The 21,628-nt window shown below is 44.5% G+C and overlaps 1 protein-coding gene across 1 annotated transcript; it reads left to right on the forward strand.

Annotated features, from left to right (window-relative positions):
* Window positions 1-6,476: 6,476 nt before the first annotated feature.
* Window positions 6,477-15,588, forward strand: VGLL4 (vestigial like family member 4). The gene is made up of 5 exons (XM_068249847.1): window positions 6,477-6,567; window positions 10,040-10,181; window positions 12,385-12,640; window positions 12,905-13,004; window positions 15,062-15,588. The coding sequence occupies exons 1-5, from the start codon at window positions 6,501-6,503 to the stop codon at window positions 15,277-15,279; spliced, it is 783 nt and encodes a 260-aa protein (XP_068105948.1). The 5' UTR covers window positions 6,477-6,500; the 3' UTR covers window positions 15,280-15,588.
* Window positions 15,589-21,628: the final 6,040 nt, after the last annotated feature.

A 21,628-nucleotide genomic window follows, 5' to 3' on the forward strand; every position in this document is an offset into this window, starting at 1 on the left:
TACATCACAAAACAATTTTTTTTTAAAACGCATAGAAAAACGCATACCATTGCGTTTCTATTTACTTTCATTATGTGCGGTTTTATGCGTTTTTGCATATAATGCAACAAAACCAGCGTTTTTGAAAATGCACGTAGTGAAAACGCGTATGCGTTTCTTCCTACGGCCCATAGACATCCATTAGTGGCGAAATCGCAGTGTTTTCCGCAACGCTAGCGTTCCTGCTAAACGTCTAACTAGCCTCAGCCATTCACCCTGAACAAGCATGCAGCAGATCAGGTGTTTCTGACATTAGTCAGATCTGACAAGATTAGCTGCATGCTTGTTTCTGGTGTTATTCAGACACTACTGCAGCCAAATAGATGGACAGGGTTGCCAGGCAACTGGTATTGTGTAAGAATGAAATAAATATAGCAGCCTCCACATACCTCTCACTACATCAGTCCTTTAAAGTGTACCATGGCTTATATAAATAAAAAGATGTTATACATACCTGGGGCTTCCTCCATCCCCATACGCTCTGAACGCTTCCATGCCGCCGTCCTCAGACTTCCTGCAGCTCCGATACCGGTTCCCCGCACTTCCGCCAGTCGGAGCCAGTTTGACGTAAGAGAAGTGCGCCCTCTACATATCTCTCCAGCAGCTGCAAATGGGACGAAACCCCACAACGCTGTCCCCCCCAAGTGGTTGCTGACGTACACGTGGATGCATGTGTGATGTCACAAACACACCCGCGTTACTCCGACAACCACGTAGGGTGCGTGTATGGATGTGCGGACACGGTCAGGAAATGTATAGTGCTCTGGACACTGGTGGGGCACTTTGAACATTAGGGGTGACAGCGTTTGGCTGGTGAGGAGGTGGATGCAGCGTCACAAGGCCGATTCTGGATCGATTTCAGCATGAAATCAATTGGAAATTGACCTGTGGTGTATGGGCAGGCAACAGATCTCTCTCCGATCAGATTTGATCAGAGAGAGATCTGTGTCTTGGTTGATCTGCCCATACATCGTCTGATGTGTGGCCACCTTTAGGGTCTATTTCCACTAAGCCTGAATCTGAGCCAAATTAGCAGTGTTTCCCTGCATGCGAGCTGCAGTGTGAATCTGGACGCCATGATGCAGATTTCTGCAGCGCGCAGCCAAATCACTATAACCATGCATGGTGCAGCTTAGCGATTCGTTCTGCGGCTACTCAGCAGGACGGGAGCCATTGCAAGACTTTTTACTGCCTGAGGCAAACTTGTGAGGATGTGCCCCCCCTCCCCCCTTTCCCTTAGGGAATGATCGCACAGCACCCGAACATTTTCACCCTCAGTATAGATAGGTAGGTAGCCAGGTATAGTTGCCCCAGTTTAAGTAGCTATTATAGTTGCCGCAGTATAAGTAGCTAGTGTAGTTGCCCCTTGTATAGGTAGTATAATTGCCCCAGTATAGGTAGCTAGTATAGTTTCCCCCAGTATAGGCAGCTAGTAAAGTTGCCCCCAGTATAGGTAGCAGAGTTACCCCAGTATAGGTAGCTAGTAAAGTTGCCCCCAGTATAGGTAGTAGAGTTACCCCAGTATAGGGAGCTAGTATAGTTTCCCCCAGTATATTTAGCTAGTATAGTTTACCCCAGTATAGGTAGCTAGTAAAGTTGCCCCCAGTATAGGTAGTAGAGTTACCCCAGTATAGGGAGCTAGTATAGTTTCCCCCAGTATATTTAGCTAGTATAGTTTACCCCAGTATAGGTAGCTAGTATAATTGCCCCCAGTATAGGTAGTATAGTTACCCCAGTATAGGTAGCTAGTATAATTGCCCCCAGTATAGGTAGTTTAGTTACCCCAGTATAGGTAGCTAGTATAGTTGCCCCCAGTATAAGTAGTATAGTTACCCCAGTATAGGTAGCTAGTATGTGTTACCCCCAGTATAGGTAGCTAGTATAGTTGCCCCAGTATAGGTAGTATAGTTACCCCAGTATAGGTAGCTAGTATAGTTGCCCCCAGTATAGGTAGTATAGTTACCCCAGTATAGGTAGCTAGTATAGTTTCCCCCAGTACAGGTAGTATAGTTACCCCAGTATAGGTAGTTAGTATAGTTGTCCCCAGTATAGGTAGTATAGTTACCCCAGTATAGGTAGCTGGTATAGTTTCCCCCAGTACAGGTAGTATAGTTACCCCAGTATAAGTAGCTAGTATAGTTGCCCCCAGTATAGGTAGTATCGTTGACCCCAGTAGCCGTCCAGGAATGTGGTGCAGCGGGCACACAGCGGTGGGGGGGGCCAGACCCCTTCCCCCACCCCTCCCTCACCTGGGACTCCCACTTCCCCTATAGATTTGACAGCAGCATAAGCGGCAGGGAATTAATTCAGTCAGCGGCAGCAGGCGGGAAAAATAATTACTCACCTTCCGTGTTCCAGGCGTAGGAGCGTGGCGTGCATGCGTTGTCACAGGTCTCCTCCTTCCTCTGTCTCTGACTGAATTGATGGTGCCGCCTGAGGAAGACGCCTCACTTGGAGTCATGGGTGGACCGAGCCTGGCCGTGGCCTTAAAAGTTAATGCTAATTTTTGTGCACTGCAGGAGTTGGATTGTCTGGGTGCTGAAGGAAAACTTTCCACAGGGCCACCCAGGTTCAGATGGCTGATGTTTACTTGCCTGACAGCTTGATTAATTAGTCATGCTATTGGGTAATCAAATCATTAGGTTACGTAATCCGATTACATCTGTGCAAAAGCCTCCTGCACTCGCTCAGTTAATGTCTCACTTACGATCATTGCTTGATTGTTAAGGGGGCCACGCATCACTCATACATCGAAATCTATGGCCAGGGCCGGCTCAGCACTCTTTGCCGCCTGAGGCAAACTTGCGAGGATGCGCCCCCCCCCCCCCCCCCCCCGCCGCCACTCCCGCCCCCACACACACTCACCAAGCACCCGGAGGCTGAGACTGGAGCGAAGCGTCCACCAATCTGTTTCCCTCCCCACTTGTGATATCACGTCCTCCGCTCCATCTATTACAGCAGGGCTACAACAAAATGGCCGCTGATGTCCGTAAATGCATTTTCTTGAAGCCCTGCAGTAATAGACGGAGCGGAGGACGCAATATGATAAGCAGGGAAGGAAACGAGCGAGGGAAGTGGCATGGCGACACATACCCAGGGGTGGCCATGCTTTCAGACGGGCGGCAGTAAGGTGGGCGGCGGCAGGCCAGGCACACACTTCTCTTTCTGCTTCTGCCTGACGCCGCCCCCCACACTACCGCCGCCTGAGAAAGTTGCGTCACCCCGCATCGTGGGTGGGACGGCCCTGTGTATGGCCAGATGGAAAATTAAATAGAATCTGTGAATCTGTTCGTAGAGGGATCTGTTGCCTGCCCACACACTGCACAGCGATTTACAACAGATTTCAGCATGAAATCTAATGGAAATCATCCTGCCACCGCTGGCTGCTGGGCCACCCCCAAGTGTATAATGTTAAATTAAAGTGGGCAGCACGGTGGCGTAATGGTTAGCAGTCTTGCCTTGCAGTGCCGAGATCCCGGTTTGAATCCCAGCCAGGGCACTATCTGCATGGAATTTGTATATGTTCTTCCTGTGTCTGCGTGGGTTTCCTCCCACCATAAATGAATTGGCTTCCCCTAAATTGGGCCTAGACTATGATACATACACTACATGATACATACAAGAATATAAGACCATGGTAGGGATTATATTGTGAGCCCCTTCGAGGGACAGTTAAGTGACAAGAAAATATACTCTGTACATCGCTGCGGAAGTGGTCAGTGCTATATATACACTAAATAATTATAATAAAGTCTACCCCTCCCTCTTCCCTGTGCTTAGTGTTAAAGGTTCACCTCTCCCCCCGGGTTGGCTCCTGGCCTCATCTGGTGTTGGGTATCACCTGAAGAGCCAAGTGTTAGAGCAGGATCCTCCGCAAAAGGCAACCTAGGCAGGTGCCTGGGGCCTAGTGCTTGTCGAGGGGCTCAGCTGTCACCTTCACTGATCCCTCTCCATCTCAAATTATCAAAAGGGCCGTAAGGAGGGGGGGGGGGGAGGGGTGCGGCAAATCTACTACCTTGCTGTGGGTGTTCAAAATGGCAGCGTGAAAAGCAGAGAAATAAATAGCAATGAAGAGTGCCACTCTTTACAAATGTGTCCAAAAACATTTTTACTTATACAGGCAGTCCACGAACTACAAACGACTTGAGTTACAACTTTTCAGAGATACAAACAAATAGGGATGCTCAAATCCGAATCCGGGTGAAACCTGGAGAGTTGCTATCCAGATTTTCTCCCAGTAAACCTGTGCAGAGGGGGCGGGGGGGGGGGGGGGGGGTCAAGCTTACCTGTCTGACGTCTTCTTCGTCCGTCCCTCGACGCCTCCCACAATGCGGTCCAAGCGGCGGTCACGTGATTACAAACACTTCCTCCTTCCGGGTTGAAGGAGGAAATGTTTGTAATCACGTGGAGCGCATCGTGGGAGGCGCCGAGGGATGGACCAAAGAAGACGTCAGACAGGTAAGCTTGACTGCCCCCCCCCCCCCGCACAGGTTTACTGGGAGAAATTCGGATAGCAACTATCCAGATTTAACCCGGAATCGGATTTGAGCAGCCCTACAAAGTTGTCTTCATGTACAAAATATACGATAATGGTTTTTTTTTTTTTTTACATATTTGTATGTTAAACGTTACAGCATTGTATAAACTGTTATACATAGTTTAAAATGCTTTAAAACATTTTGTAGTGGAGGGCCCTCTCGCCTTGCAGTGTTGTGGAGGGCCCTCTCGCCTTGCAGTGTTGGATCCCTGGTTTGAATCCCAGCCAGGGCACCATCTGCACCAAGTTTGTATGTTCTCCCCGTGTCTGTGTGGGTTTCCTCCGGGCACTCCATTTTCCTCCCACATCCCAAAAACATACAGATAAGTTCATTGGCTTCCCCTTAAATTGGCCCTAGACTATGATAAATGCACCACACGATACATACATAGACATGACTATGGTAGGGGACTAGATTGTGAGCTCCTCTGAGGGACAGTTATGCTACGTACACACATGCGACAACGATCGTTCGTTGTCAACGACGAACGATCTTTTAATTGACGAAAGAACGACCGAAGTAAAGTTAGTTGTAAAAAGTATGTAACGATCACATCGTTAGAACGAACGTTACACCACGTAAAAGCACTTAATGCGCCTGCGCATAAAATTGTAAAGTTCCTTGGAGAAAAAGTGAAATGCGCATGTCCAGCCTGGTACGAACGATCGTTTCCAACGATGTGCCACTTTTGCTAACGATCGTCGGTGGTAAAAATCCGCCAAGACAGAACTTTGTTTTGTAGCGATTTGCCTCGTTCGTCGTTTGCCTTAATAGTCGTTGGTTCGTTTTTTGTAACGATCGTCGTTGGTAAAGATCGGGGAACGATCGTTACAAACGACTATAGTCGCATGTGTGTACGCACCTTTAGTGACAAGACAATACACCTTGTACAGCGCTGCAGAAGATGTTGGGCGCTATATGAATACCAAATGCTATATAATAATAGGCAAGTGTCCCTGCATCTGTCCATGTGTCAGTGCTTTTTAGCACCGCGCATGTGCAGGGTCAAGACGCAGAGACACTGAGAGAGGAGGACGGGGCCAGAAGGGGCGGTCGTGTGTGCGCGCGCTGCGGGCGCACGGAGGATTAGTGACTTACCTAGCCCGTTTTTAAATAGGCTAAGGTCATTAGTAATAATAATAATTTCATATATATATATATATATATATATATATATATATATATATATATATATATATATGTTTACAGCACGAGAATGCCATCAATAATCATTTTGGAATACGTTTTTTTTTTTTTTTTAAATAAATGCATTCCAGGTTTTTGTGGATTTTTGTGGTAAAAATAACGAGTTTTTGCTGTTGTGGCACTGAAAACAAAAATGTGTTTTCTTCGACCATATTGTGAAATACAATGTATTTTTGTGAATAATTACATGAAAATAGCATTTTTTCAATGCGAAAATGACTTTGGTGAAAAAAATCACAAGCAACATATATATATATATATATATATATATATATATATATATATATATATGTATATGTGTATATATATATAAATATATATATATATATATATATATATATATATATATATGTATATCTCTACCTAAGCATGGCTCTCCGCTCCTAGAGATGTATAAGCAGTTGGCGTCTGTGATGATCTGGCTGTATATTCCAGCCTAAAGAAAGAAGCAGCGGTAATTGATGGTTACTTTGCAATTTATTCAGCTCATTTAAAGCCCCATTGTAGGTGCTGACAACACTGAGCTAATGCAGTGTATGAGGATGGAGGGGGAGGAGGGAGGGGGGCCACAATGAAAGGTGATCAGCCAGGTATGAGGTGTGGGAGGAGCTTGGTCTGAGCTGCCTTCTCATTGGCTGCTCCCTTTATCAGTAAAATATAAAACCAGCACAGGGCACAATTGTTCTTAGTTCTTTTTCAGAGTGATTAGCAGCGACCATGGCCGTATCCAGCCTCCACTATACCATGGGGATCTCCAGCGGGTTCAAGGTGTATATCCTGGAAGGTGGGTGCTATTTGCTTTTTGGTTAAAATGAATAGTCTGGGCATTATTTGAACACTGGCAAGGTCATTATTCTGCCTGTTGTCTGCAGCACTGCACAGAATAACAGTGCTGGACTTGTTAATGGATAAATTACAATTAGCTAGTGATTATGATTAGTCATATATTATTATTGGCTTTTTATAGGTTACTGAATATTCTGAATATTTTCTTTTCATCTGGATGTGAACAAGTTTTTTTATTCTCATTATTACTGCTATTTTGTAACGCTGGGACACTTTTGTGCAGAATTTTACAGATTACTTTGCACAATTCATGCCACTGATACCGTCATTATCGTTATTAATGTCGTGGTTATGTATTTTCACTCTGAAATAGTCACTTGAGCCACCTATGCAGCATATTATCATTATTATTATTATTACTATTGATTTTATATAGTAGTAGAATATAGCAAGCCATTCATGTCCATAAGAACCTGTAACCAGTGGCGTAGCTATGGGCCCTAGTGCAAGTTTTACAATGGGCCCCTCAAGCATTTTATACGTAACAATTGATACGTAGCACCAAAATCTGCCAAGGACACCACAGTGTCAGAGGTGCAAGAAGGGGATGGTGAACAGCTTGTTAAGGATTACTATTATGAATCAAAGCATTTATAGAGGTGATTATTACCAGCACAGGACCAATAGAGAGCTAATACTGCAGTTGATGGATGGTCTCTCGGGGCCCCTCTGGCCTAAGGGCCCTGGTGCGGTCCCAACCTTTGCATCCCCTGTTGCTGCGCCGCTATCTGTAACTGAAAAACCTCTTCTTAGCTAAAACTGTGTCCATCCAAAAGTAAAAGAAATAAATAAATAGCCCCCAATAAATTATTTAGGGAAAGGGGATATTCTTATCTAGATTGTGGTTGTTAATTTACAGCTGTTATAATAAGCCCTGACTTGCAGAAGCATAACTATTGAAAGAGCAAGGAATAAACCACTGCAGCCGGGATAAGGAGGGGGGGGGGGGGGGGGGGCAGCGGGCATGGGGGGGGGGGGGGGGTCTCCCTCCAGGCTAGGAGTTCTTGTTGCCACACTTATATCTTGTTTGTTACGGTCATGGTGTGTGTATGGTTTAAAGTCCCCTCTATACCATTCAATTTTAGGTGCGATCGATCAAATTCAATTAGATTGATTAAATCCAACGTGTCCGCTCAGGATTTGATCGATCGTGTGATTGATTTGCATTGAAAACTAGGCAATGCCGGATTTAATTTGATCGATCGCGCCTGAAATTGAATGGTTTAGAGGGGGCTTAAGGTATTGCTGTCTGGTTCCACAATTTGCAAATTGCAGTTATGACTGACCCTGCATGCATGTTCGTTAGGCATTTCCCTGTAAATATCCCTGCAGATGGTTTTTTTAGGTGTAGGATTTGCAGGACTACATAATAAGGTCAGAGATAAGTAACTGAGGATGTAAAAATGAACGGATTCACTACTCCAACCAAATTCCAGCTCACTGTCCTCACAATCCTAATGAAATCCTTTTTGATTGGCTGCTGTGGAGAGCAGCACTTGCTTACATGGTTTTCAACAGCTGCATGAAACAGATTCTCTCCCTCTGAGAGAGAGGTTTAATATTATGAATATTTTGGGTGTATAGAGTGCCAGCATCTTCAAACTTAAAAAGAGGGCAAAATAATTGTCCCCAAACAACCAGTCATGATCTTCCTTTCATGCATCAGCTGAAATAATCGATAGGACAATAGTTCTGCTTTTGCTAAACCTTTCTTTTGTCCTGGACTTGATACATCGGCTCCTCTGCATTTCATTGGTTACTACTAGAATGTTGATGGGATGGCTCACTATAACTGATGGGGGAAGGGGGGGGGGCTCACTAAATATCTCATGACAGATTGGTATGGGGATAGTGCATTCCACCGTTATCAGTGGTAATTGGATCCTGGCTTTTGAAGAGGTAGAGGATCTTTCAAATCTGTATATTTTTAACCTGCTGGTCTATATATGTGATTTACAGAGAATTGAAAGACGTTTTGGATCAGGATGATACCATTTATTGGCTAACTACAAGAAAAGGAGTAAGCTTTCGGCTTTGAAGCCTTCCTCATACTCGATTCCTGTACACTGACATCATTTAGAACACACGGCTTATATACACTGGACATTTATTGATGGTTGCAGAACAATGTATCTCCTTTTAATGTCCAGTGTATATAAGCCGGGTGTTCAAAATGTTGTCAGTATACAGGAATCAGTCTGAGGAAGGCTTTATAGCCGAAAGCTTACTGCTTTCCTTCTAGTTAGCCAATAAATGGTATCATCCTGATACATAACATCTTTCTTCTACTGATCGCCAGCACTGTACAGCACTCCACTGCTCTCCAAACCTGGAAAAGAAAGATATATTTTCATAAAGCATTGTGTGTGATATTAATAATTGTTGATAAATTAAACATTTGTCCAATCATGCCAAGAAGGAAACAATCGCCAGATTTGAGATGTTGTCTTCCCGTTTTATAACTCATAGTTGGATGGGGAAAACATTGTATTTCTGTACCCCTACTTCCAAAGCCGTGGAACTGACTACACTGGCTTTTTTTCTTCAATTTGTTGCTGTTGCATTCCCCTGTACACGATTCGGTACCCTCCTCTCCTGCTCTTTCCTCTGTAGGAGAGAATATGTATTCTTTTACATCAGAGAGAGAAAGATGGTAGTAGTCCTCACATCTCGATGTTATCTGAAGATTGTGCTAAGATTGGCATAGTAGTGCTATGCGCTTGTGTATGTTATTGTGCACGTGTCTAACGTACTTTACATGTATATAAACAGGGCTGGAGCTACCATAGGAAAAAATGGGCAATTGCCCCAGGGCCCCAGAGCCTGTAGGGGCCCCCAAGGTGTCCCTCCCTCATCTTAACTGTTGCTCCCCAGGGACTCTGCAGAGTATGTTAAAGTGAACCTAAAGTCACCCCAAAAAAATTAGATGAACTCACCTGGGGAGGCCGCAATAGCAGCATAGGGGGCGATATACAGGCTGGGAACGTGAACAATCACTCGCGTTCCCATGCCTGTCGTCCGGTGACGGCAAAACCGGAAGTGCTCGCCGGCGGGTCCTGGGACATCGGTGCGGAGCTGCGAGGGCACCGATCGTCTGCAGGGGGCTGAGGGAATCCCCAGGTGAGTTCATCTCATTTTTTTGGGGTGACTTTAGGTTCACTTTAAGTTGGGAGGTGATTGGGGGAGGGTCAGCAGCCAGCTCAGGGCCCAGGAGGGAAATTTGGCTGCAACAAAGGGCCTCTAATGACGCTTTTTGGTCGGGGGGTATCTGTTGGGGGGCCCCCAGGCTAAATTTGCCCTAGTGCCCACTTGTTACTTGAACCGGCCCTGTGTATAAAATATAGCCTCACTGTTTGCAGTGCGCCTTTTGCTCACCTTCATCTCAATATATATGTTTTGTTTTATTTCAGGCCAACACAGCGCAAGAAATGTAGACCGTCTCCGGCCGTTAACGAACCACGGGATACCCGTGTACCCTATCAAGCGAAAGCTGAGCCCGGACCCACCGCCACGACCCCCAAAGAGGTGTGCTACGGCTCATTCCCACAGCAGGTACATTCAATTCTACAGCGTCTCAAGCCTTAATCTAACTGGATGCCACCGGTCAGATGACCCATAGCCTAAAAGCACCGTTTTTAACTCCTTTTCTATGAGAAACTTTAGAATGACTTTAAAGGGGGAACTCCAAAGAACAGCATTGGATAGGGGATTGAAAAGGAATAATGTTCATCCTTAACTATTTAAAATGTTATATCTCTCAGAGGTTATCAGTGACAGATGGTTTAAAGTCTAGAGTAGGGATGGTCAATGACATACAAATAATTTCGAGTTGATGCAGCATTATGCAAATTGTGTAGGCGAATTTATGAAGCTTGAAAACAAACCAATCAAATCCTGCAGAGGTAAAATTAGATTGGTCCATTTTCAAACTGCATACATTTGCCTACAAAATTTGCATAATCCTGCATCAACTCAAAACGAGTTGCATCTCATTGTCCATCTCGTAGTGTAGAGATAACTAGAAGAGAAGCAGAATATTTGCATTACAGCTGCTAAATGCCTCTTGAAGTGCAAAAATGTTGCAGATCAAGAGGCACTTAAGCCTGTCAAAAAAAAAAAAAAAAAGGTTTTACTCACATGGGGCTTCTACCAGCCCCCTGCAGCCATCTTGTGCCCTCGTAGTCACTCACGGGTCCTCCTATCCCCTGCCACCAGCTACTTTCGTTTTGCCGACAGGCCTGGCCACACATAGTCTTCTTCGCGTTCCCGTCCACAATATCGTCTGGTATTGCGGACGGGAATGCGAAGAGATGCGTGGCCAAGCCTGTGCAGGCGCAGTGAGCCTGTCGGCTGAAAACAAGAGGATCAGCTTAACACTGTACGAGAACTGAAGTCAGCATTATCAATGTACAACGTTTTATCTTTTTCGATAACCTTGTTATAAACAATTTCATGATTTGGCGAGCAGTCCTGATACTTTCACCGTTCCCTTCTTCCTGGGGCATCTCTGCCACTTCCTGCTAGAATGGCTCATTATCTGTATATTAATCACTCAATCTCTGCACTGCCGTTGTTCCTGAGTGACCTAATTGGCCTGATGTAATCCCTCCCCCAAGTGTCTTCCAATGGAAGTCCCCATTTATCTGCTAGTAGGGATGTGAGTGAGTCTATTGACTGGTGACAGACCTGAAAATAGAATTGATGTTTTAATGTATTTGTCTGCTCTAACTGGGGATTAGCAATTTGGGAAGAGACAAGAATATTTCTCTATTCTTCTGAGTTCCAGTACTAACATGCTTAAGGCCTCATTTACCAACAAATCTCTGGCGATCTCCAAGTATCTGCAGTGTAGACATCGTAAGTGAATTCCAGCAGACCTGGACTGGATCAATTAAAGATTTACTTAGGACTGGCCACTTATCAAGTCACAGGATTAGCCTTATCAGATCACATTAGGTTTTATTGAGAAAAAGAAGTTCTCAGCATGAATACCTTCATATAGCAGCCCATACACTCAGCCGATTTTCTGACCGACCGATCGATCGCGATCGATCGATCGCAAATCGGTTGGCCAATCGACCGATCGACGGCCGATTTCGATCGATTTCGATGGATTTCCATCGAACTTGCAGGGTGGAAAATTTAGGTCGATCTGATGAGATTGCTTATCAGTTTGCATTGGCCTTAATGGAAATCTGATGGCAAAAAAATGCCATCAGATCGAATTTCAACAGATTTCAAACTGAAATCTATTGGAATTCTATCCTGGTAAAAAATGTTCTAAAAACGCATCAGATAGATCATCAGATGCATTTCTTATCTATCTTCTGCCAATCTGACGAGTGTATGGGCACCTTAAGTCTGCAATCACACGGCTGCTAGTTGACTACATTTTTCGTAACCACCATCATGCTCTGATATGACACTGGCAGGGGCTGAAATCACTTAACCTATACTAGCAAGCAATGTGGTAAAATAGAGTCCAGGTTTGTTGCTTCTTTCATGATATATCCACTAGGAATGTTTGAAGGCCTCTGGAGATTTGTTCATAAATCATACCCTGTAGGTCCTTATAGAACTTTGGCTTTTAAATTTAGAAACCAAAAACTGCTCCCGCTTTAGTTCCTACACACTTCCTTCTGAAGTTAAAATTTAAAAATGACCTTGCCAGGTTTTGCATCTTCTACGCATACATGTTCCTCTACGCAAATGAATATTATGGCAATATTACATAGATGGTTTTTTTTAACCGTAGGGTAAAGGTGACCTCACCACCTGTTCATCAGAAGCCTTCAGTGAGACAGCCTTCCCCTGAGCCATTCAGTCCTAAAGAATTTCCTCATCATCATCCTTTAACTCTGGAACATGTTCTGAAGAGGCTAATCCCCGAACGGAAGCCACTAGAGAACAAGGAGACACACGAGAATGAACAGGACCAGCCCTTGGCTTTGGTGAAGAGGTTGGAGAAGCCCAATGACCAGCTTATGGCTTCCTCTGCAATGTTACAACAGGTGAGGCTGACTGTGATGTCCTCTATTTTTCCATGAAGTATTTTTTTTTTTTACATTGGGGATGGTATACTAAGCTTGAAGAACAATAGACAATACTATTGCTCACAAGTGACTTGGTCCAGGTTTTGATCTCCTGGGCTCTCCCAACTTAGTAAATCTACTCACAGGACTTTCTAATCTTTCCATGCTTTCTCCAGGCCACTGTGTTGACTATTGCACCTCAGTTTCGGAACTTAATGTAACATCCTTCTTCTCCACTTTCAGAATCGACCATCTGTAATCACTTGTGTATCACGACCAAAAACATCTTCTCCTCCTCCTGCAAACGAGACAACGACCCAAGTACGGGAAACTGAAGTCCAACGTAAGTTCAACTAGGCATGATTTTACATGTTGTGCAGAACACACAGGTTCTACTGCATTTATATGTCAGAAGCTCATGAGCTTATGAAGAATGGAGAATATTCAGCCAATAAAGCAAGTCCCTCAAATGTTATCAGATTAGCCGCAGGCTACGAGTCACTCATCATACACACACAGTGCTGTACACGTTATCGTTTGTTGTAGTTGAATGCTTTTTTCCTCCTGTTTAATCCAAAGTAAAGTTATTTATCTAGTGATGATCATTCTAGAACTCTTGAGTTTTTAGAGCTGTAACACATTTATTTGCAACTCAAGGCATCTACATCATATATCTTAATATTTAACACTTGAAAAAATACTAAAGGGGGTAGTAATTAAATCTTGGAAAAATGTAGTACTTACTAAATGTTGTGCTAACTGCTCAACACGGGCTGCCTGTTAGAAGTACTGGTAACATTGTAAGCAAGGTGCCTTTTTCTTGTGAACTGGGGTTTTTGCAGCTAAATATCCTGTTTTTAGCAGGTTGGTTATATGACCGGGTCCAGGAGTTAGTATTGGGCACTGTGAGGGAGGCGTGGCCTTCTGCTTGGCTCAGTACTGTCATGTTGCTCAGAATGCAAGGGGCATAGTAACATACTTTATATTATTTCTAGCCAAAGGAATTTGTGATAGATTCAGGTGACAGTCATGCATTTTCAGCTCTACTGTTCAGCGGCGTAACAATAGACCCTGCAAGGGATGCAGTTGCAGGGGGGGCCCAGAAGCTGCAGGGGCCCCATTGGAAGGAGAAGTTTCTTTTCCCTGTCCTGAGAGACTGACAACAAAGTACCTGGAGAGTAAAATGTTCTGCTCTCTGCAAAATTGTTCTAATGACTGCATGTGCTCAGCCACTGAAAAGGAATCCTACAAAGATTTGTAGACAGTCCCTATTCAATGTGCAGCAGGCTCTTGTGTACAGTGCTGCTCTACCCCCAGCCTCTCCACCCCACCCCTAAGTGCTGTGTACTGTAGTGATGCTGGAGAAGTCTGCAGAGCGAGTGAGTGTAATAAGCTGAGGCTCGGAGCACCCTTGTCTGTCAGTTTTCTATATGCGTTTTCTGCACACCAAGGGCTTGATTCACTAAACCGTGATCACTCATATGACGTCCGCATTAGCGTTTTCACACCGCAATTTCGCGTTTTGTGTGCGGTTTTGCTTTTCATGCGCAAACATGAATTTTCATGCACAATCGCAGGCGTAAATTCGCGTTTGCGCTTGGAAATTCTTGATTGTGCGCAAAAATGTAGGCAAGACATGAAATTGCGCGCAAAAACACTAGCACGTCCGTGATATGAGATCACGGTTTAGTGATTCAAGCCCCATGTGTGTGTGAAAACATGCACGTTTTATCACAGAGGCTAATATAATTGATAGAGAAAATGTATGCAGTGTTTGACTGCTGTTCAAGTGTGCACAAGGTTTTGTCTCAGTTGAATTGGTTGTGTTCAAGTTGACGTGAAGCATGACCTGTAAGAATGCAGTATGGCAATAGTGTCAGCCTGTACATGTTACAAATAACAGTAAGGCAGCTTATTCACCAAAATAATGTAACCAGGCAGAAGATTGCCTCCCAAATAAAAAACAGAATCTATATGGAGAATGTCCATATAGGGCATTCCAGGGATTTTATCCCGTGTTCCAGGGATTTTATCTGATTGCAATCTGGAGTACTTTTTGGGGCTAATTGGCCGATGCCTTGTGCCTAGCTCTGGATCAACAGGGATAAGTGAGGGTACAGGGTGGTGTTGTACTTTATTTTCTGGTTGACGTATGCTATGGCGCAGCACCCCCAGTATGAGGTGCCCATGGCACATGCTGTACCTGCACCCCTGTAGATACGCCTCTGGTGACAGGGACTCCTGGTCTAGCATGGAATTTTTTTCCTACTCCTGTAAATGTTTTACTCATTCTATTTAACAAAGTTCAGTTTAACTAAATTGAAAATAATTAAACAATGTACAAATGACAGTTCAATTCAGTAATTTAACTTTTTTTTTCTTTTGTTCTCTTATTTTTAGGGTCTCCTAGAAGCTGTTCTCCCGACGTTGAAGAACATTTTCAAAGAAGCCTCAAATCGTGCGTCCCACAGCTGAACCTTCGCTTCTCCTCAACGCATTTCGTTCACAGCACGGTGGAAGACCATTTTTCCAAAGCTCTGGGATCCAAGTGGCTCTTAATCCGAGCCGCTGCAGACTCCGCCTCTTCCGACGCAAACAAAACCAGGCATCACCTTTGAGTCAAAGCCCCGCCTTAGAATAAAAAAAAGACAATTGCTTTCTAACACCACTGCCAAGAGATGGGAGAGAACAGACTCTGTTTGACTTTGTAATATATATTTATTGGTATTTTATATTGCTCCATTCAAAATGGATATCTGAAGAATCGGGTGGAAGTTAACAAATGGGTTTGAAGTGGAGGGTTTGTTGTTGGTTTTTTGGGGGGAGGGGGAGGAATTTGCATTTTCTGATGTTTGTGTATTGGATAATCATGTATATATGAAAATTCGATTTTCTATTGAATTAAAACAAACCTGTTTTTTTATTTATTTATGGACTTTGGCCTAATTATTATCATGGAGCAGTCAATTCATAATTCCCTCCAGACCAGGGCCGGTGTTCCAACTAGCTAGCATACATTGACAGAATAGCATACATTTAAAGTGATATACCCCTTGTTAGTAGAATCAGTGTCCCCTTGCCCGCTCGCTTCGCTCGCTGGGCTGCGGGCTTGGTCCTCGCTTCGCTCGCTGGGCTGCGGGCTCGGTCCTCGCTTCGCTCGGACAACTTTTTATTCTAACTCTATGTCCACTTGGATAGTGGAGATTGCACACCAGCACACAGGCAGCTAACTGGGGTTGAAAAGGTTAATGCTGCTGATGGGTATTATGGGGTTAATGTATGCCTGTATGACTTTGCACATGCTCAGTAGCATTTGTATGCTATTCTGTCGGGTATGCTAAAATGTTGGAACACCGGTTTTCTGGAAAGGCCGTGAAGGCCCAGGCCTTGGGCGGCAGCAGCCCAAGGGGGTACCTGGACGTGGTTGTTACATATAAAAGAGGGCTTCAAATGGAGAGCAACACATGAAAAATAGAAGCTGGTACCCAAATGAGTTGTACATGAAAGAGAGGGTTTGTAGTATAGGGATATTTCACATAGAGGAGCCTACACATGGAATGTGAGGCGCTGCTGCACATGGAAGGAGAGCTCCTTCATATTTGGCCTAAGGGCACAAAAAGTCCAGCCTTGCTCCAGACACAAATGGCCGAGAGAGAGAGAGAGAGATAGATACTGTTCTACTTATATGTGAGTGACCCCCTAACCTATTTTCCCTATCTTTACCTTGTCTTTTCCTCTGGATGATACCATTGGCATGATGCGGGTTTTGTCCCGCCCATGGTACATCCTTATATACCCCATCCCTGATCCTCCCCCTTCTCCCCTAGCTTTACCTTTTTTTTTCCCTTCCCCATTATATAACATAAAAAATTATTATTTGATATTTTATATTTGATTTGAAGGCTAACATGTATAAGCAATTTTATTTTTCTATGTTATTTACTGGCATCACCCCTAAGGGGGACTTTTTGCCTCAGTTTATGCATAATTTGTAATATGCCTTCTTTATAAATAAACACCCTTGAAACGAGAGAGAGAGAGATAGAGAGAGAGATTTGGAAGTAGTAAGGAATGTGATCCTTATTGGATTTTTTTGTTGCTGCCTACTGTCACATCTATCATGAGAACTTCCATCACTTCCTGTTAACACAGGAAGTGAGGAAATTCCTCCACAAATATTGCCCCACAGCACTAAACAATACAGTAAAGCAATGAAGAGAGAGAATTCCAAGACCCACCCAATTTGAATGATATCATGGCTGATTCACAAGAACAGCTTTGCCACCTTCAAGAATGCTGTGCACTGCTGTAGACTTCTACCTGACCCAGGCCTGGATTTACCTCACAGGAGCCTATAGGCACAGATGTCCTGGCACCCTAGACTCCGCCCTCCATGAACCTATAAACCCCCGCCGAACAGCACCACAAATGTAAAAGGAGAGAAACCGAGAGCCCAATATGGTGTAGTATATTATGAAACGACGAAAAGGAATTGTGACAAGTAAGTATTATACTCACAAACGTGGGTTACCGCTCAGGCAACCACTGTATAGGCAGGTGGGGAGATTAGACCTGTCCCCACTCAGGATTAGGAAGTCGCTCTCTGAAGGAAGAAAGAGGGTATGTCACCCTTCCACCCAGGGTGGAAATCTTGACTAAACGATGTACAGAGGCGCCAGTAGGATAAAAGATGTCTAAAAAGTTTAAAACATTCGGGTGGCGGCGGTGGACCAGCCATTCAAAAATGGACTTGATGTGTCAGTTAAGGAACATACAATTTATTCACATACTCCAATGAACAATATCGCGACGCGTTTACGGGCACAATCCCGCTTCATCAGGCATTTAACAGTATGGAGTATTACACTTGAGCAGGTCCAGTGTACGCTTGGCACCTCTACAGAGGTGCCAAGCGTACACTGGACCTGCTCAAGTGTAATACTCCATACTGTTGAATGCCTGATGAAGCGGGATTGTGCCCGTAAACGCGGCGCGATATTGTTCATTGGAGTATGTGAATAAATTGTATGTTCCTTAACTGACGCATCAAGTCCATTTTTGAGTGGCTGGTCCACCGCCGCCACCCAAATGTTTTAAACTTTTTAGACATCTTTTATCCTACTGGCGCCTCTGTACATCGTTTAGCACCACAAATGTGCTGGCTGTCCCAGATTTCACTTCTACCTCACTTCCCTTGCCCATTATAGGTAGCTACAGGTGCCCCTTAGTATTAGGTAGCCATAGCTAACCTCAGTATTAAGTAGCTAGAGGTCCCCCCAAGTATTAGATAGCTAGAGGACTGAAGATATCTTCAGTGGAATGCAGAGAGCTGGATGGGTAACCTCTCATTTACACTCTGCTCAGAACTCTGCATAAGGAAGGAGGGAGGCGTTTAGGGAGGGGTGTGAGCCGCTTTTCCATCATCAGGCGCCTGTAGGCACGTGCCTACAGTGCCTTATGGTAAATCCGGCCCTGACCTGACCCTTTCAACAGTGCATAATTTGGCATCTGAGGAGTAGAGTTTTGCTTGGAGTTGAACATGGGCCTCTCCCACTTATGCAAATTACCTCCTTCACTCTGCAATCCCCCATCACAGCTGCTTTTAATAGTGGAGGGTTGAGGGGATCCTTTTTTCTTTTGCTGTAACTCTGTTGCTGCTGCTGTATTGCTTAAACCAGCGCATGCCTATATAACATGAAATACATAAATACTGCGTACTGGCTTTTAGGATTTTTGCCCAGAGAGATACTAAAAGCAGGGTTGCTTGTAAACTACGCCAGCGCGAATCTACGCGTCGTAGTACGCAACTACGCATTGTAGTTCGTAGGCGAAGTTTTAAGAACTACACGTACGCATTTCCGCGTAGTCGTAGTCCCGCTATGCGAAGCTTCGCCCGCTACACGTAGTTGATGTATGTATTGCAAAGTCAACTACGCGTGCGGTAACTGCATCTATATGGATCATTGTGCATGCACAGAAATATTATTGCCCTTTTATACGCATACAATTCCGCATTGGAAGGTGGAATGTACACTTATATTAGTTTATATATGCACATAGGTAGCAGATTAGCGTACGTTAAAAAGGGGCGCTGGGAAAAAAGGGCGCCGGGTTTTTAACGATAAGCATGGATAACGTTTAAAAATGTATTGTACTGTATTTCGTTTAAAATGTTTTTTAAAGTTATAAATCATTAAATGTGCATTAAATCGGCAATTGTAAAAACGTTAATCTTTCGTTTAAATACTTAAACGTATAATAACGTTTAAAAAAAAAAATTACTAAGTAACCCTCCCTGTACCTACCCCTAACCCCTAGACCCCCCTGTTGATGCCTAAACCTAAGACCCCCCCTGTTGGTGCCTAAGTAACCCTCCCTGTACCTACCCCTAACCCCTAGACCCCCCTGTTGGTGCCTAAACCTAAGACCCCCCTGTTAGTGCCTAAACCTAAGACCCCCCTGTTGGTGCCTAAACCTAAGACCCCCCTGTTGGTGCCTAAACCTAAGACCCCCCTTTTGGTGCCTAAACCTAAGACCCCCCTTTTGGTGCCTAAACCTAAGACCCCCTGTTGGTGCCTAAACCTAAGACCCCCCTGTTGGTGCCTAAACCTAAGACCCCCCTGTTGGTGCCTAAACCTAAGACCCCCCTGTTGGTGCCTAAACCTAAGACCCCCCTGTTGGTTTTTTCGTTTAAAAATAATGTAAAAAAAAAAAATGTACTGTTTTTCGTTTAAAAATGTTTGAAAAAAATATTGTACTGTTTTTCGTTTAAAAATAATATTTAAAAATGTATAAATCATTAAATAATGTGTAATCATGAGAAGCAGTAATAAAACATTAAGTCTCCGGGCGCCGCTTTTAAAACGTTATTTTTCTCCGGCGCCCTTTTTTCCTATCGGGCGCCCATTAAACGATATTTATTATAGGAGTGAATGGCGGCGCCCGATTTGTCCACTAGCCTCAGGCGCCCGAATTTACTGTTACCAGCAGATTATTGTGGAAATTTTTCCGCATAAGGGCATAAGCGGTTGCATCAACTACGCTTCGCACTACGTGGAGCTTGCGTATTTTAACCCGTAGTCTACGGAATGCAAACGTAGTGACGTTTCTGATTACATAGCCGTAGATTGCGAAGCGTATTTGCGTAAAAATAGCGTAGTTCCAGCGTAGCGAAGTTGGCTGACTACGACCAAGAGTGACTAAAAGTCCATTCAGAAAACAATGGAGGTAGACAAGTAGTATAAGCTGGTGTGAATGGTAAATTTTACATTGACATAAAGAGACTCTGTAATGAAAAAAGTTCCCCCGGGGGGTTACTCACCTCGGTAGGGGGAAGCCTGATCCTATTGAGGCTTCCCCATCCTCCTGTGACCCACGGTGGTCTCGCTGCAGCCCACTGAATGCACAGCTGACAATTTGTCAGGCTATGCCATATTTATCTTTGCCTGTTCCAGCAGGGGTGCTGTTGCGGCTCTCCGCTTGGAAATAGCCGGTCTTAGCCAGGTCCGCTCTATTGCGCAGGCGCAGGAGACTTGCGCCTGCGCAGTAGAGAAGACCCAACTGGGATGGGCTAATTCCGAGCCGAATGCCGCCACTGCGCCTTCACTGGAGCCGGGAAAGTAAATATTTACATCTCTGCCGTTCGGGAAGCTCGATCGCTGCCACCATGGGATGGAGGCAGGCAGACAGGGGAAGCCTCGATAGGATCCAGAGGATTCCCCTTCCCAAGATGAGTACCCCCAGGGGCATTTTTTTTCGATACAGATCCTCTTTAAAGAGAAACCACGTTGAAGCTCTGGTTCAGAAACCACCTAAGAAGAGGGAAGCCACTGGGTCCTGATAACGCTTTTCTCACTGTCCTCTGGTCTCCCATCGTGGACCCTTGCAAGATTACCGACAAAGGCTTGTTGTAAAGATATTCTGATCAGGGTCACGTTCCTCTACCAGCACGCCTGCACAGTGGTACTGAGCCGCTCGTGCATGAGCAGATTAGCCTTTGTCGGTAATCTTTGGAGGGTCCGCGATGGGAGACCAGAGGACAGCAAGAGAAGCCTCATTAGGACCCAGAAACTTTCTTCTCCTTCTAACTGTACAATTTTCTACCTGAGCTTCGGCTCAGGTACAATTTAAGGCCTTTTTTACGACTGTAAAACAAAGAGTGCACCAGTAAAACGCAGGCAGTTTTTGATGCCTTTGCAGACCTCCATTCAGTTATGGGGGACAGAACCTTAGGGCACCAAAACGGCATGCAGTGTGTTTGCAGAAAGCTCACGTCAGTGCAATTTCTTAATCGCATGCGTTCCTAAAAGCAGACTGGATAGCCCGTAGCAGAAAATGGGCTTTAGTTCGGTAAGGGAAAAGGATGAAATCTATGAATATTTTTGCACATAGCTAGGCTTAGGAAGCTCCTTTGAAGGCTTGCCAATTACAGAACACAGGAAATGAGTTTCCCTCAGAGAGCAGCAGGGCGGCCATGTTGTTCTCAGCAGCTGTGAAAACCTCCAAGCTGTTTGGATGCTTTCCTCTTCCTTTAGAACAAGAGGCATATTCATACCAGGCAGACCGTGTAAACAAAAAGGCCTGACTTTCTTTAACAATAGGCCTTTAGATTGTGTATGCGTCGTATTCACGTGCAAAAACCACAAATTATCTCAGCCCTGTAATGGAAGTAGAGACTGTGTTCTGAACACAATGTCTCTCATACCTGAATTTGGCTGGCTGCCCATCTTGTGGAGAAGGCCAGGGACAGACCTCCTCTTCCTTTCTATTTGGTGAGGGATCATGATTGGACTTGAAGGATCTAGAATGTGAAATCTTGGCTCCGGGTCTAAAGATGTCATAAACACAAAGGTTGTGAAATGGCGAGTTTTTGGTAGTTTTGTTCAGTAATTGGTTGCTCATACTACCCCATAAGAAAAACCAAGATGGCATCTTTTGGGCTGATAAATGAGCTGTCATGGCATCAAC

This window comes from Hyperolius riggenbachi, chromosome 8 (assembly GCF_040937935.1).
Source record: "Hyperolius riggenbachi isolate aHypRig1 chromosome 8, aHypRig1.pri, whole genome shotgun sequence".
In the NCBI taxonomy this organism is placed as follows: domain Eukaryota; kingdom Metazoa; phylum Chordata; class Amphibia; order Anura; family Hyperoliidae; genus Hyperolius; species Hyperolius riggenbachi.

Coding starts and splice junctions, on each gene's coding strand:
- VGLL4 (XM_068249847.1), top strand. CDS start 6,501: ATGGCCGTATCCAGCCTCCACTATACCATGGGGATCTCCAGCGGGTTC. Junction 6,568..10,039: donor CAAGGTGTATATCCTGGAAG/GTGGGTGCTATT, acceptor GTTTTATTTCAG/GCCAACACAGCGCAAGAAAT. Junction 10,182..12,384: donor ACGGCTCATTCCCACAGCAG/GTACATTCAATT, acceptor TTTTAACCGTAG/GGTAAAGGTGACCTCACCAC.